Source organism: Jaculus jaculus, chromosome 1, assembly GCF_020740685.1.
Source record: "Jaculus jaculus isolate mJacJac1 chromosome 1, mJacJac1.mat.Y.cur, whole genome shotgun sequence".
Taxonomy (NCBI): domain Eukaryota; kingdom Metazoa; phylum Chordata; class Mammalia; order Rodentia; family Dipodidae; genus Jaculus; species Jaculus jaculus.
This window is the reverse complement of record NC_059102.1, coordinates 279,865,240-279,879,326: the sequence shown is the minus strand read 5'-3', so window position 1 is coordinate 279,879,326 and position 14,087 is coordinate 279,865,240. Positions and strand designations below refer to the sequence as shown.

General features: G+C 35.2%; 1 protein-coding gene across 1 annotated transcript in view; it reads left to right on the top strand.

The window, feature by feature from the left end:
- The window catches only part of Ptprc (protein tyrosine phosphatase receptor type C), a 125,061-nt gene extending 121,845 nt beyond the window's left edge, over nt 1-3,216 (top strand). Inside the window, exons 32-33 of the mRNA XM_045143475.1 lie at nt 1,158-1,293; nt 2,644-3,216. Coding sequence (XP_044999410.1) covers nt 1,158-1,293; nt 2,644-2,919 — 412 coding nt within the window. The 3' untranslated portion in view covers nt 2,920-3,216. The remainder of the gene's footprint in view (nt 1-1,157; nt 1,294-2,643) is intronic.
- The last annotated feature ends 10,871 nt before the right edge of the window (nt 3,217-14,087 follow it).

Below are 14,087 nucleotides of genomic sequence, written 5' to 3'. Positions count from 1 at the left end.
ATTTCTTGAAGTGAAAATTGAAGAACTTTAAGCTTTCATGCTTCTCAGGATGCGATTGAATATCCTGCATGTTCTATCAAAATGTGTATTACATAGCAACTGATGATACCACGTTTAAATTGAGTCTTCATTGTAACTTATACCCTTAAGTTTCATGCCCACTAGTTTGACAACTTATTTGGTTATCCTTGTTCCAATGAATAATTATGTCGAACATCACATTTCTACTGATGAATAGGTGGCAACATTTGTTAAAAAGTGGTAGATAGCACATTAAGGGAAGGACTTATTATTAACTATTAATATTTATTATTATTATTACATGCCTATGTAAAACTTGTCAATAAAAGTTAAAAAAGTGAAAGAGTGGTAGGAAACCACATAATTTAGTAATTCAGAAAAGATAAATGTAGAAATTATGGCTTAATCAGTTTCTGACTATGCTTTTATGATTCCTGATTCTTGGTTTAATTATCTGTGAACTTGACATTATAATATTGGTCCTAATAACTTCAGATATAAAGAAACTTAGAAAGGATTAAATACTAAATAGAAAAAGTAGATTTGCAAAGATGAATGAAAGTATTTTTGAACTATATTATTAGAGGCATATATTGAAAAATCTCACTGAAAAATGCATTCAGAGAAAATAATTTGGCTCTTAAGAAATTAGAGGGGGCTCAGTTAATCCTTGCCTAGCAAGTCTAAGGACCTGAGTTTAATCCTGAGTATCCTATGAAAAATGATTGGAATAGTGGAGAGCAGGATAATTTCAGGTTTTTCTGGCCAGCTAGTGTAGTCTAATCGATGAGCTAAAAGCCAATGAGCAACACTGTATCAAAGATGGATTATGTTCCTGGGAATAACATTCAAAGTTGTCCTCTGACCCCCATATGCATGTGCACAAACACACACACACCCATACACACACACACACACACACACACACACACACACATTCATACATACCACACACACACATACATACCACACACACACACACACATACATACATACAACATACACACACAGAGAAATTAGAATAAGATGATTTCAAAAGACCTAAAATATAATTTGTTCTCTCTTTTATACTAACATAATTTTGTCCTTAAAAAGCAGAATTACTTTTTTTCTCTTTTTTAAAAAATCTTTTATAGAGATGGATCTCAGCAAACAGGATTGTTTTGTGCTTTATTCAATCTCTTGGAAAGTGCAGAAACAGAAGAGGTGATAGATGTTTTTCAGGTGGTGAAATCTCTACGCAAAGCCAGGCCAGAAATGGTTTGCACATTTGTAAGTATACCACACTTCACCATACCATACCTCCCCTCACCGGTTCTGTCACACGCTGTGTGTTTTCATCCTTGTGCTTTCCTTTATCCTCTCATCCTTCACCTGCTTTCTCATCCCCCTCCACCTCTTTCTTTTCTCTCATTAGTATAGTATAGTTGACATTGACCTATTATCAACATAAGAAAGAGAACTAATTAGAGCTTTTCATCAATTTTGTTGTTGTAGGTCATAAATTACATTTCATTAAAAGCTCATGAATTGCTTAATTTTCCTTCCTTTAGTCTTTTATTATTTAGTGTTGTATAAATCACCCCAAAATTTAGTGATGCAAATAACAATGTTTCAATACCAGTCTGCTGATTAGCTTGATTTCTGCTAATCTCCCCACTGGGTCCTGGGTTCACTCATATGTATGCCCTCACTGCCTGACTAGTCTTAAGTGACCTGTGCAGCCAGTAGCCTGGAAATCGGCTGACATTTAGCTGTGCTAACAGGAATGAGTGGCTACGTGTCTGTTTACCTAGAAGGCTAGCCTTGGCTCCTTCATATGACCTGTCAGTGCCAAGAGGGTGAACAGAAATGCATGAAACCCTTTGAAACCTAGGTGGGGAACTGACACACCATGTCTTCCTGTGTGTTTTGTCAACTACAGGAGTCACAAAGCTAGCCCAGATTCAAGGAGTAGAAAAATAGATTCTACCTTTTGTTAAAAGGACCTTCAGTCACATTGCAGAAATATGTGTATACAGGGAGACCAATATGTGTTACATTTGTGTAGTCAATTGTGTAACCTTTCCATGTGACAGGAGCCATAGATGAACATCTTAGCATTAGCAATTATTCACAATATAAACTTAATTTTTCACTAAAATATACTTTCATGTATGAGTTGAGTTTACACATACAGTTTTAAAAATGTGTCATATATATAATTTGTCATTAAGATAATCATTGTAAACTGTAGGAAGAAGGCAGATCTGTATAAAATAATGTAGTAATTAAAATGGCAGAGGAAATATGAGAAGAAAGTGGATGGAAGCACTTTAATTAACCAGGTGACTGCTTACTGGATATTTAAGGATGTGTACTCATTGCAGGATCATAAGCACAACATAGAATCAGGCAGAGGCATAGGCTCAGACATCACATAGGCTGAATATTCAAGTTATACTGTACCCAAACCTTTAGAACCATGTCATTCAGGACATTCATCTTGAGAATACATCAGAGAACTTTTCTGTCATCTGGACTTCCTCAGATAGATAGTTACTTTCTGTTAATTTTTGACCTTACATAAATATAATCATATGCATTTTTTTCATACAATTTCCCACTGCTTTTCTTCTCTAGGACCAGTACCAGTTCCTGTATGACATCATTGCCAGCACCTACCCTGCCCAGAATGGACAAATAAAGAAAAACAGCACTCAAGAAGATACAATTGAATTTCATAATGAAGTGGGCAAAGCCAAACAGGAGACTAACTGTGTCAGTCCACCTGGGGCCTCTGAGCAGACCCAGGAGGGGAACAAAGAGCTGGGAGTTTCTGAACCCACTAGGAGCACAGAGGGTACAGAACATTCCGCCAATGGTCCCATGAGCCCAGCATTAACTCAAAGCTCATAGGAAAAGTCATCAATGGGACAATTCAAAACTTCCACCTACTAGTTGTTTCTGTTTTGCTAGAAGTAGGAGGAAATAGCTGTGGCAGAGCTTCATGAAATCTGTTGAGATCCACATTTTGTGTGAAAATGTTATTACCATTGTGGAACAAATATTTAAGTTCATTTTGCTAAAATTTTTTGTATAGTCTTGCACTCATATAAAATGTTATCTATTGTTCAGCAAGAACACCTTTGTAGTGGTGTGTGTGTGTGTGTGTGTGTGTGTGTGTGTGTGTGTGTGTGAGAGAGAGACATCAGATTGGGGAAGGGGAGAGGGAGAACAAATGTTTGCAAGTGATTTAAATGCCCTTGAGAAACATTTTCCTTTTATTTACCTAAAGAAACTACACACATTTAATTTGATCTGTTACCTTAGTTTGAAGAATCCATTTTTTTTTGAATAGTGAATGATTTGTAGACTCTGTAAGAATAACATGTACATTTCTAGAATGACCTCAAGATGTCCTCCTTGTTCTATTCATATATCTTATAGTTTACTGCTACTTCTAGAGATCCATGGAATTACATAGCAGTAGTCTGGATGTGTCTAGCTACAACAAGAAAGTTTACTAAATTAGCACTTGGAAATTGATATTCCATGGACTACCATGAGTCATGTTTTAAAGCATGATTTTTATCTAATTTAACAATCTCAGATGAGCCAATCATATCTACATGGGAATTTCAGATTTGAAACAGGGATCATTCTCTGCAAAATTTATGAAAATTGATAATTAGTGCTTTCTTGATCAAACTTGGGTTTGCTGTAATTGAACTTAGGTAACTGCTTTTTTAATAAACAAATTAATATATCTTAAAACTTGTGAGATAAAAAGAGGAATGTGCAATGTTTTGTGCCAGTGTCCACATATGACACTTATTTACACATTTTCAGCATGGGCATAAAAAAATTCACAAGCATGTTTCTTAGAATACCTTTGCATGATTAATATTAATTAAAATTTAACTTTTTGGGTTCATAACATGTTAAATGTTTTACACATTAATATGGGAAATATGTTTTAATTATTAAAATATAAGTATAATGCAACCAGTAATATTTTCAGAACACTTTGACAAATCAAATTATTTTAAAAATAATGGGACTCATCAGGCAATAGTTGTATAGGACTCATGATGTAAAAAGTTTTCAACAATAATTTTCCAAGATACAATGAAATTAACTTTGGTGAATTCCTAAGCAGTTTATCTCATTAGGTGTTGGTTTTGACTGCCAAGTTGTTCCATGTCTGACTTATTTTAAATGGCGTAACTATACACCATCAGTTGTTGTCAATGCAACTTATTTTATTTTGGGCTCTTCTGTTTCCATGACAAAGCATAAAATTACACATGAATCTATAGATTATAGCACAATCCTTTGACCTCATATATTAAGAAGCCAAATATTGGGGCTGGAGAGATGGCATAGTGGTTAAGCGCTTGCCTGTGAAGCCTAAGGACCCCGGTTCGAGGCTCGGTTCCCCAGGTCCCACGTTAGCCAGATGCACAAGGGGGCGCACGCGTCTGGAGTTCGTTTGCAGAGGCTGGAAGCCCTGGCGCACCCATTCTCTCTCTCTCCCTCTATCTGTCTTTCTCTCTGTGTCTATCGCTCTCAAATAAATAAATAAAAATTTAGGAAAAAAAAAGAAGCCAAATATACAATGAATCAACAATTTGTAATTTGTACTACAATTAGTTACCCCCCCCCTTACTTATTGGTGCGAAAAAGTAGATTAAGAATGACCAATTATGGGCAAAGAAAATAAAGCTTGCTTTTACTTCTCTCAAGTAGTCAAACTTTTTTTTTTTTGGTTTTGGTTTTTCGAGGTAGAGTCTCACTCTTCTAGCCCAGGCTGACCTGGAATTCACTATACTAGTCAAAGTGTTGCATCTCAGTTTCTCATAATAATATTTGCTTAGTTACCACTTACTAGACAGTGTGGTTAAAAATTGTACTTTTAATATTCAGTGATATGATGAGTGAGGTATCTGTATCTGTGAGTTGCTTCAGCATACAGATAGCAAAACTTATACTTTTAAAGTTATCCATAAGTAAAGATTTACTTCAGAAGTTTCAGCTGCAAGTAATATATTCCAACTGTGGATGTTTTGTGTTTAAAATAAGACTCTGTTCTTTCCAATATAGTAAGAAAATATTTAGAAAAGAGAAACATGGTAATTTGTATTCATTTAAGAAGCAAGCTGTAAACAGTTGTCTTTTGTGTATTGAGATCATGTGATAAAACAGGTAGAAGTTCAGAGTAACATGATTCTGTATGAATAAGTATCACCTAAAAGGTGAGATGCATGCATTAATGTGTCGAATTAAGTCTATAAATGCACCTGAGCAAAGAAAGTTACCTGAACCACAGAGGAATATCTTTGGCCATGCATTGAATTCATAGTTTATATGTTACAAAATGCAATTGCTTTACTAAAGTTTTATCTCAGCATTATTAAAGACCTCTTAAAAAATAATTAAGCAGAAGTACCAACTTAAAATTAAAAGCCTCATCCATTTTAGGGATAAGATTTTAATTCTTTTCTTTTTCTTTTTTTCCTTTTTAACAGAGAAAGACTGTTTTCCAATGTTTGTTTTGAGCCTAATATCCAGTAATTTACTGGAATAAAAGGTTAACATTTAGTAATCTTAATATTCAGTTCTCCAATTTTGTACATAAGAAACAAATTTATATTTGTAGAAAAGAGAAGTATATTTTAACATTTCTTTGAAACTACAGAAACTTGTTAACAAAAAAATATCTATGCAATGATACTTTCACAAAAGCAAGCTTCTGGTCAGAATTATAACAGTTGCTCAGTGAAATTTTCCAATTTATTTTTACCCTTCAGTGTTTAGTAGGAATTTGTTGTTTCTTACAACTAACAGGCAAATATCTTAATTTTTTTTTACTTATAGAGGTTTATACAAAATGTTCTCATAATGCAATAGGAGATCTAAGTAAGGAGATGGAAATTGCCCCCAGCTGACTGATCATGAGATTAAGACTTTCAAATGCATGACTTCAAAGGAAATGCCTATTTCTTAGACTAGTAGGAAAGTTCCTGATTTTCATTCTCTTGTACAAATTTTACATCTGGAATGATCTGAAGGTTCTTCAAAGAGACACATTTACAACTGAGCTATTTAGTTTCCTGTTTTGAATGAAGAGATACATTCTACTAAATGTCTGCTTTTTCTTTGGTTATTCATTCTTTTGTAAAGCTCCTTAAAATTCTCTTTCCTTTTTTTATTGTCCTTGCAACAAAAATTACTGTTAAGTTTTGATTAATATTTTTAAGACAATTAAGAATATCTAATTATTTACATAAAATAAGTGATTGTTTTTGCTAATATTTACTGACAAATTATTTACTCAAATGATCCATAGTTCCTTTCTTCATCATGACATGGAATTTGTTGTCAGATAATAAAAGGAACCTATTTAAATGTCAATACCAAATAAACAAAAGTACCATTCAATATTTGGTAAATTTTCATATTAAAATATTCCTTGTTTAAAGAGGATTCAAGTTTAATTGTTGTGTGTGTGTGTGTGTGTGTGTGTGTGTGTGTGTGTGTGTATGTGCGTGGGCATAGTATGTGTGTAGGGTAGTAAATATGTATGAAATATCTTTCTGTTATAGAAGAATACACCATACCTTTCTTACATACGAGAATATTGTGGTCATAACTGATGTACAACTGTAGACAAAAATTATCATGTTTAAAACTCATCATTCTTGCTGTGAAATTTCCTGAAGCTAAAATGTTGCAACTTTTTAGAATAGTATGAAATTTTTAAAAAGTAATAAAATAAAATAAAATTTGGCTCAAAGGGTATATTCCTGTATCTTTACTAAAAAATTTAAAAAATGCTTATAATTGACATTAATTGATGCATAAGACACTAACATTTCTATTGAGAACTGATATATATGAGCATATTGAAAATTGGTTATATTGCCATTGGGTTATACTATTTTGGGCCCTATTTCCTGGTCCCATTCTTCTGAGGGCCCTCCTCAGTGGGGTTATCATGGATCATGAATGCATCAGTCAGTCTTCATGGGGATGACAATGCCTTAGAATACATCTTCCCATCCTGTAACTCTTACATTATTTCTGCCCCCTCTTACACAATGTTCCATGAGCCTTGGACAATGTGTTGGAAGTCTCTTTTAGTGTGAGCTCTCAGCAGCCTCTGACTATCTGATTTGACAAATTTTGAATCTTCTCAAAAAAAAACCTAATTCTTTTACATGAATTTTTTTCTCAAGTATTCTTGGTATCTATATTTCCAATATGGGGTTTGGACAAGCTCAGTAAGTGGTACAATACATCTAGTAAGTGATCAAGCTGGGGTTTGCACCAACTCTGCTGGTACTGTAAGCTGCACACATAGCCTGGTCTTCTTTCTTCTGAGTAACAATACTTTGATAATTAATGGAAACTATAATCTCAATTTATCTTCTGATTTTCTTTATTTAATAACAAAATAGCTGTGTATAATATGTGCCCTCCATATATCCACATCTGCATGGCATAGCTTAGCTGAGCTCACTTACAACATTGGCATAATACAAAAAATTAATATGTTCAGACATTCATGAGAAAGGATTGTCCTCATATTGCATATAGCTCACCTCCTCATTAGAGTGACTGCCAGGGGAAAGCTTCACAATGCATCACAAATGTCATTGTTTTATTGTTCTATAAATTAGACATCAGAAGAAATTATTTTTCTTTGGATCATGATTTTGGATATTGGTTAGGAAATCATCAATCAGCATTTGGAACAAGTGAGCAGGGCAATGCCAAATGCAAAGCACATTTAAGAACATGTCTCGTTCCCATTATCTAGAATGCAATGTGTAGCTGTTCTGACTTGGCTGTGCCCAGGCTTAGAAAACCAGAGAACTGTTGTGGATTTTCTTTTCTTTTTTAAATTTATTTTTTTAGGTATGGGTATATTTAGTATATAAACAACATATGCTGATACCATCCCTTCCCTCTGCCCTGCCCCCTTTCTGAAGAGGTCTTTCTCATTGGTGATGCAGGTCAACCCCATGGGGATTGTGGGTCATGCACTGTGGGGGGCAGCAGTCAGTTATGGGGTAGAGGCAATGTTCCTGTGCAAAATGACCCAATTTGTGGCTCTAACAATCTTTCCATCTCTTCTTCTGCAAAATTCCCTCAGCCATGTTGGGTGTATTTTAAGTCTACTTCAGTGACTTAAAGTCTTTAAGTCTACTTCAGGCACTTGGGAAACTCTGGATCTCTGGTTTGGTAGGTGTTGAGTGTACTCAGTGTCTGTCTCCTTCACCCATGTGCTAATATCAGGTTCACCAAGAAATCAGCACTCTTCCTCATTTCCTCAATTCTTCTGTAGTTTCAGCTGTGACTGGGGTGGAGTGCACTGGGTCAATTATCTCCTCAGGTCCAGCTCCCATCTAAAAAAGAGAAACAGATTCTCCAGTGGAGAGTGAAGTCAGCACTACTTAAGTGGGATAACCATTATTAATTTAGAGAGAATTTAAAGGGAGTAGACCCTCTTATAGCCCAAGATTAGTGGGGGCTTGACAATGGAAAGCAGAATCATTATCTGGATATGATACTGACTTGTCTCCCAGTTCCAGATATCTCCTTTCCAATGAGCAGATCTATTAGCCAGTCCAAGAGCAGTTGGTTACTCACCATGGCTGTGTGCAACTATTGCACTTCTGTGAGCATCATGTCAGGTTGTCTGTTTCTGACTCACTTAGACTTTGAATTGCTTGGACAGATATCAGCCACTTTTCCCTTATAGCTCATGTAGTGCCTTCCAACAATAGATGGGGTAATTATCTGGTTAATGTGTCTCTTTTGTATTCAAACCAGGTCTCTCCATGGTCCGTGCCAATAGCAGATGGTGTATTCAGCAGTAGGGCCTTACCTTTAAACTCTGGAGGGTAATTAAGTGCTCTGACAGAGGTCAGTCTTGTTTGTTTTGGGAGATATAGCAAGTCTCTCTGATCAACAGCTCATTGTGGATGTTAACCACATCCTGGTACAGGGAGTTACAGGCCAGCAACCAAGGGGAAATAAAAACATAGAAAAAGATAAACAGGAAAAATTTAAGGTTAGGCTTCATCTCACCTTCTTCAGGACCCTTCAATTTAGATTCTCACCCTAAGGTCCTCATGAGGGTTCCAGCTTTTAGTGCAATTTCCAGGAGTTTAGGATTCTATGGTACCAGCTCAATTTGGGTTCGGTTTTGTATCCCCCCACCCTTACCCTTTTCCCAAGCCCTATGTCTCTATTGTTGAGGTCTTGAGATGCCATTCAGGGATGCCAGCACTCAGGCTGATCCAGATTAGGAACAGCAGATGAGTTAGACCATGTGACGATTGTTGTTTTGTGATTGTGTGAGTTTGCTTAGAATGATCTGTTCCAAGTTAGACCATTTCTCTATGAATTTCACTGTGATATTTTTTCTTGCTACTGAGTACAATTACATCATGGAAATATCTATACAACATCTTGGTTTTCCATTCATCCAATGATGAGCTCCTGGGTTGGTTCCATTTCTTAGCTATTATGAATTGGTTTTGCAAATATCTCTGAATTGAGATGTTGAGCTTTTAGAGTAAATGCTCAGAAAGAGAATAACAGGGTCTGTTGATAACTTGATGTTCATCCTTTTCAGGAGTCTTCATATTGATTTCCATAGTGGTTGTACCAGCTTACATTTCCCACCAAAAGTGAATGATTATTCCTATTTCTTCACATACTCAGCAACATTTGTTTGCATCTGATTTTTTTAATGTTTGCTATCCTTGCTGGGGTAAGGTGGAATCACGTATTTGCTTTAATTTGTACTTCTCTAATGGTCAGGAATGTTGAACATTTTCTCAAGCATGTGTTAGCCATTTATAATTCTTCCTCTGAAAACTCCCTATTCAATTCTCTGCCCCAATTTTGGAGTGGATTGTTTTACTTTTCATTGTTTAGTTTTTTGAGTTATGTGCAGATTCTAGATATTAGGCTTCTGTCAGTGTATATCTGGTGAAGATTTTCTCCCACTCAGTGAGTAATCTATTGGCTCTGCTTATGTATGCTTGTCTGTGCAAAAGCTTTTTTAGTTTCATGATATCCCATTGGTTAAGTACTTATATAATTCTCTGGGCTACGGGGGTTTTGTTCAGGAAGTCTTTTCTCAGTTCTATACCATGGAGAGTGCTTTCTATTTTTTCTTCCAGTAGTTGAAGACTTTCAGGTCTTATACTGAGGTCTTTAATCCATTTGGATTTGATTTTTGTGTATGGTAAAATGAGTGGGTCTAATTTCAGTTTTCTATATATGGTCATCCATGTTGCCCAACACCATTTGTTGAAGATGCTGATTTTACTTCAGTCTACATTATGGGTACCTTTGTCAAAGATCAAGTAGCTGTAGTTACTTGACCTAAGGTCTGGGTCTTCACTTCTGTTCCATTGGTCTATGTTTCTGTTTTTATTCCAGTATCAAACTTTTTATCACTATAGCTTTGTAATATATTGTTAGATCAGGTATGGTGACACAATCAGAGGACCAAAGGTGTTTTTTTTTTTTTCCTTTGCTGAGAATATGTTTAGAAATCAGAACACTTCTTCCAACCCATATGAATTTTGAGATTAGTTTTTCAATCTCTGTGAAGAATGATGATGTTATTTTTATTATTATTGCATTAAATCTGTATATTGCTTTTGGTAGAATTGTCATTTTCACAATATTTATTCTCCCTATCCAGGAGCATGGGAGGTCTTTCCAGTTTTTCAAGCCCTCCTTTATTTCTTTCTTGAGCTTTTTAATGTTTTCATTATATATATCTTTCTCATCCTTGGCTAGTTTTAGTTCAAGGTATTTAATTTTTGTTGCTATTGAAAATAGTACAGTCTGTATATTTGTCCTTTGAAAAAAAATGCTACTGATTTTTTGTGCAATGATTTTGTATAATGCCACTTTTCTGAAGGAATTTATCACTTTTAGAAGTTTTGAGATGGAAATTTTTGAGTCATTCATATATAGGATCATGTCATCTGCAAATAGGGCTAACTTTACTTCTTCCTTTCCAATTTGAATCCTTTTTATTTCTTTTTCCTGTATTATTGCTTGGGCCAATTTTGGTATTAGGGTGATGCTTGCTTCATAAAAGGAGTTGAGGAAGATTCCCTGGTCTCTAATTATGTGAAACAGTTTGAGAAAAATTGGAATCTGTTCTTCCATGAAGATTTGATAGAATTCAGCTGATAAGCCATCTAGTCTTGGAATTTTATTTTGGGAAGTTTTTGATTACCTTTTCAATCTCTATGGATGTGATAGTTTGGTTTAGAAGATTTATCTTCTCTGAGTTTAGTTTTGGCAGGCAGTCTGTATATAGGAATTCATCCATTTCTTCCACATTATTCAATTTTGTGGAGTAGAGATTTTGGAAGTATGCCCTGACTATTCTTCCAATTTCATTAATGTCTCTTGTGATCTCTCCTTTTTCATTGCTGATCTTGTTAACTTGAGATTTTTTTTTTTTTTTTTTTTTTGCTTGATCACATTGGCCAAAGTTTTATCAACCTTGTTTATTTTTTCAAAGAACGAGTTCTTTGTTTCATTGATGTTTCAATATTGTTTTCTTCATTTCCAGCTCATTAATTTTTTCTCTTATCTGGATTATTTCTTTTCATCTGGAGCTCTTTGGATTAGATTCTTCTTCTTTCTTCAGTGCCTTTAGCTGGGCAGTTAGGTTATTAATTTGGGATCCCACTGTCTTTGTAATGAAGGCATTTAGTGCTATGAATTTTCCCCTTAGGACTGCCTTTATTGTGCCCCATAAGTTTTGGTAATTTGTGTTTTCATTATCATTCAATTCTAGGAATTTTACAATTTCCTCTTTGATTTCTTCCATTACTCATTCATTGTTTAAAAGTGTGTTGCTTAGTCTCAAAGGAGCTGGTGGACTTGTTGATGTGTCTCTTGCTGTTAATTTCTAGTTTTAAAGCATTGTGATCTGACACGATACAGGGAGTTACTTCAATTTTCCTAACTTAATGGTGGCACGCTTTATGGCCCAATGTATGGTCAATTTTGGAGAAGGTTCCATGGGCTGCTGAGGAGAATGTGTATTCTGTTGAGGTGGGGTGGGAAGTTCTGTTGATATCTGCTTAGGTCTAGTTGATCTCATGTAAGCCAGACTCACAAAGGTGAGGTAATAACAAGGTCACACATGCACAGGAGGTGCAAATGTCTATACTTAGATTGCAGTGGCTGAGATCATGGTACATTGACTCTCTTTCTCTGTCTAACATCTACTTGAAACTATTTTTAAAGTATTTTTATTAATTATTTATTTATTTGCAAGGAGAGAGAGAGAGAGAGAGAGAGAGAGATTGAGAATGAATGCATATGGACCTCTAGCCACTGCAAATAAACTTCAGATGTATAAGCCACTTTATCCATCTGGCTTTACAACAGCCTTGGGGAATCAAATTTGGGCAGTTAGGTTTTACAGGCAAGTGCCTTAACTGCTGAGTCATCTCTCCAGGCTCTTGTAGCTATTTTGAGTTGACTTTAGCAACAAATGTCTGAGCATTTCTCATACAACGTAATAACACTTGTCAGAAATGGGAAAGGGTACTTAACTGTGTTAGGTGACATGATGTTGACAACACCTTTAGTCACATTTTTTTTAAAACCACTATACAATTCTCTTTCCCTGTGCGTCTTCTGATTGAGAAGTCCATGGAATCTTTTTCTACATCTTGATTAGGAATTTTGATAACACCCTCTCTGTTAGTGGCTTGTAATTATAAATGATAACTGGCCCATTTTGACACAAGCATACTATAAGAATCACCCTCACTTCCACATACAAGGAGCATTTGTTTGTTAATAGCTGGAATTCTGTGAATTCTATGTGAACCCCATCTGTGACATAAGGGCTGTAAGCCATGGCTTGGACGCCTGTGTAAGTGCATGGATTTCCTCTAACATAGTCTAATTTGCTCAACTGAGCATGCAGTAAGTTTTATAAATTAGGAGTTTTCTCATTCTTTAAAGTGGCTTTAAATCATCGATGTCAAAGTTCTCTTTGTTCAAACTCTGGGAATTATACTCTATTTGTCCTTTCAAGAGGTAGCAATATATTTGTTCACAACTTAAAATTCATGAAAATTTTTAAAAAGGTCAAAATCAACTGAATCAATTATAACTTAGATAAACTATAAAACTTATTGAGTTTCCCTCCACATATTTTTCTTGTATGTTTAATTCAATATCACATAGTCATTAAGATAACATGAAATTCAGGAAAAAAATCTATCCTTATACAATGTTAAAAAAGATAAAACTTATTTAATATTGTAAAATGACAGTTTACAGGCTAATCATTATTTAATATAATATTATGGATATTTAATATATGAGCTTTTTCCATGTGTATGTGATATGTGTAGTTTAAAAATTTTAATATATTTTTATTTATTTATTTGAGAGAGAGAAAGAGGGAGAGAGATAGAGAGAAAGAAAATAAGAATGCTAGGGTCTCTAACTGCTGCAAATGGACGCCAGATGCATGTGCCACCTTGTGCATTTGGCTTCTGTGGGTCCTGGGGAATGGAACCTCGATTTTTTGGCTTTATAGGCAAGTGCCTTAACCACTAAGCAATCTCTCCAGCCCTGTAGTTTTAAATTTTATGTAGCTACTAAAATTGTTAATTTTTATTTAAGAGGAAGAGAGGAAGAGGCAGATGGAGAGAGAATATGCATGCCAGCTTCTCCAACCACTGCAAGCTAACTCCAGACCAATGCACCACTTGTGCATCTGGCTTATAAGGGTCCTGGAGAATTGAACCTGGGTCCTTATACTTTGCAGGCAAGCACTTTAACCACTAACCAATCTCTCCAGCCTCCTACTAAATGTTTTCATATTGGTTTCCACACAAGACATAAGAACTAGGCACAGTCAAAAATTTTAATTACTCCTTAGAGAGCTCTAGTATATCTACTACCCACCACTTTCAACCAATAAGTCTGACACCATTTGAATTCTTGTACTTGGATTCTGACAGCTCATTTTCAGAGGATATTCATATTCCATATTTGATGATCAATAC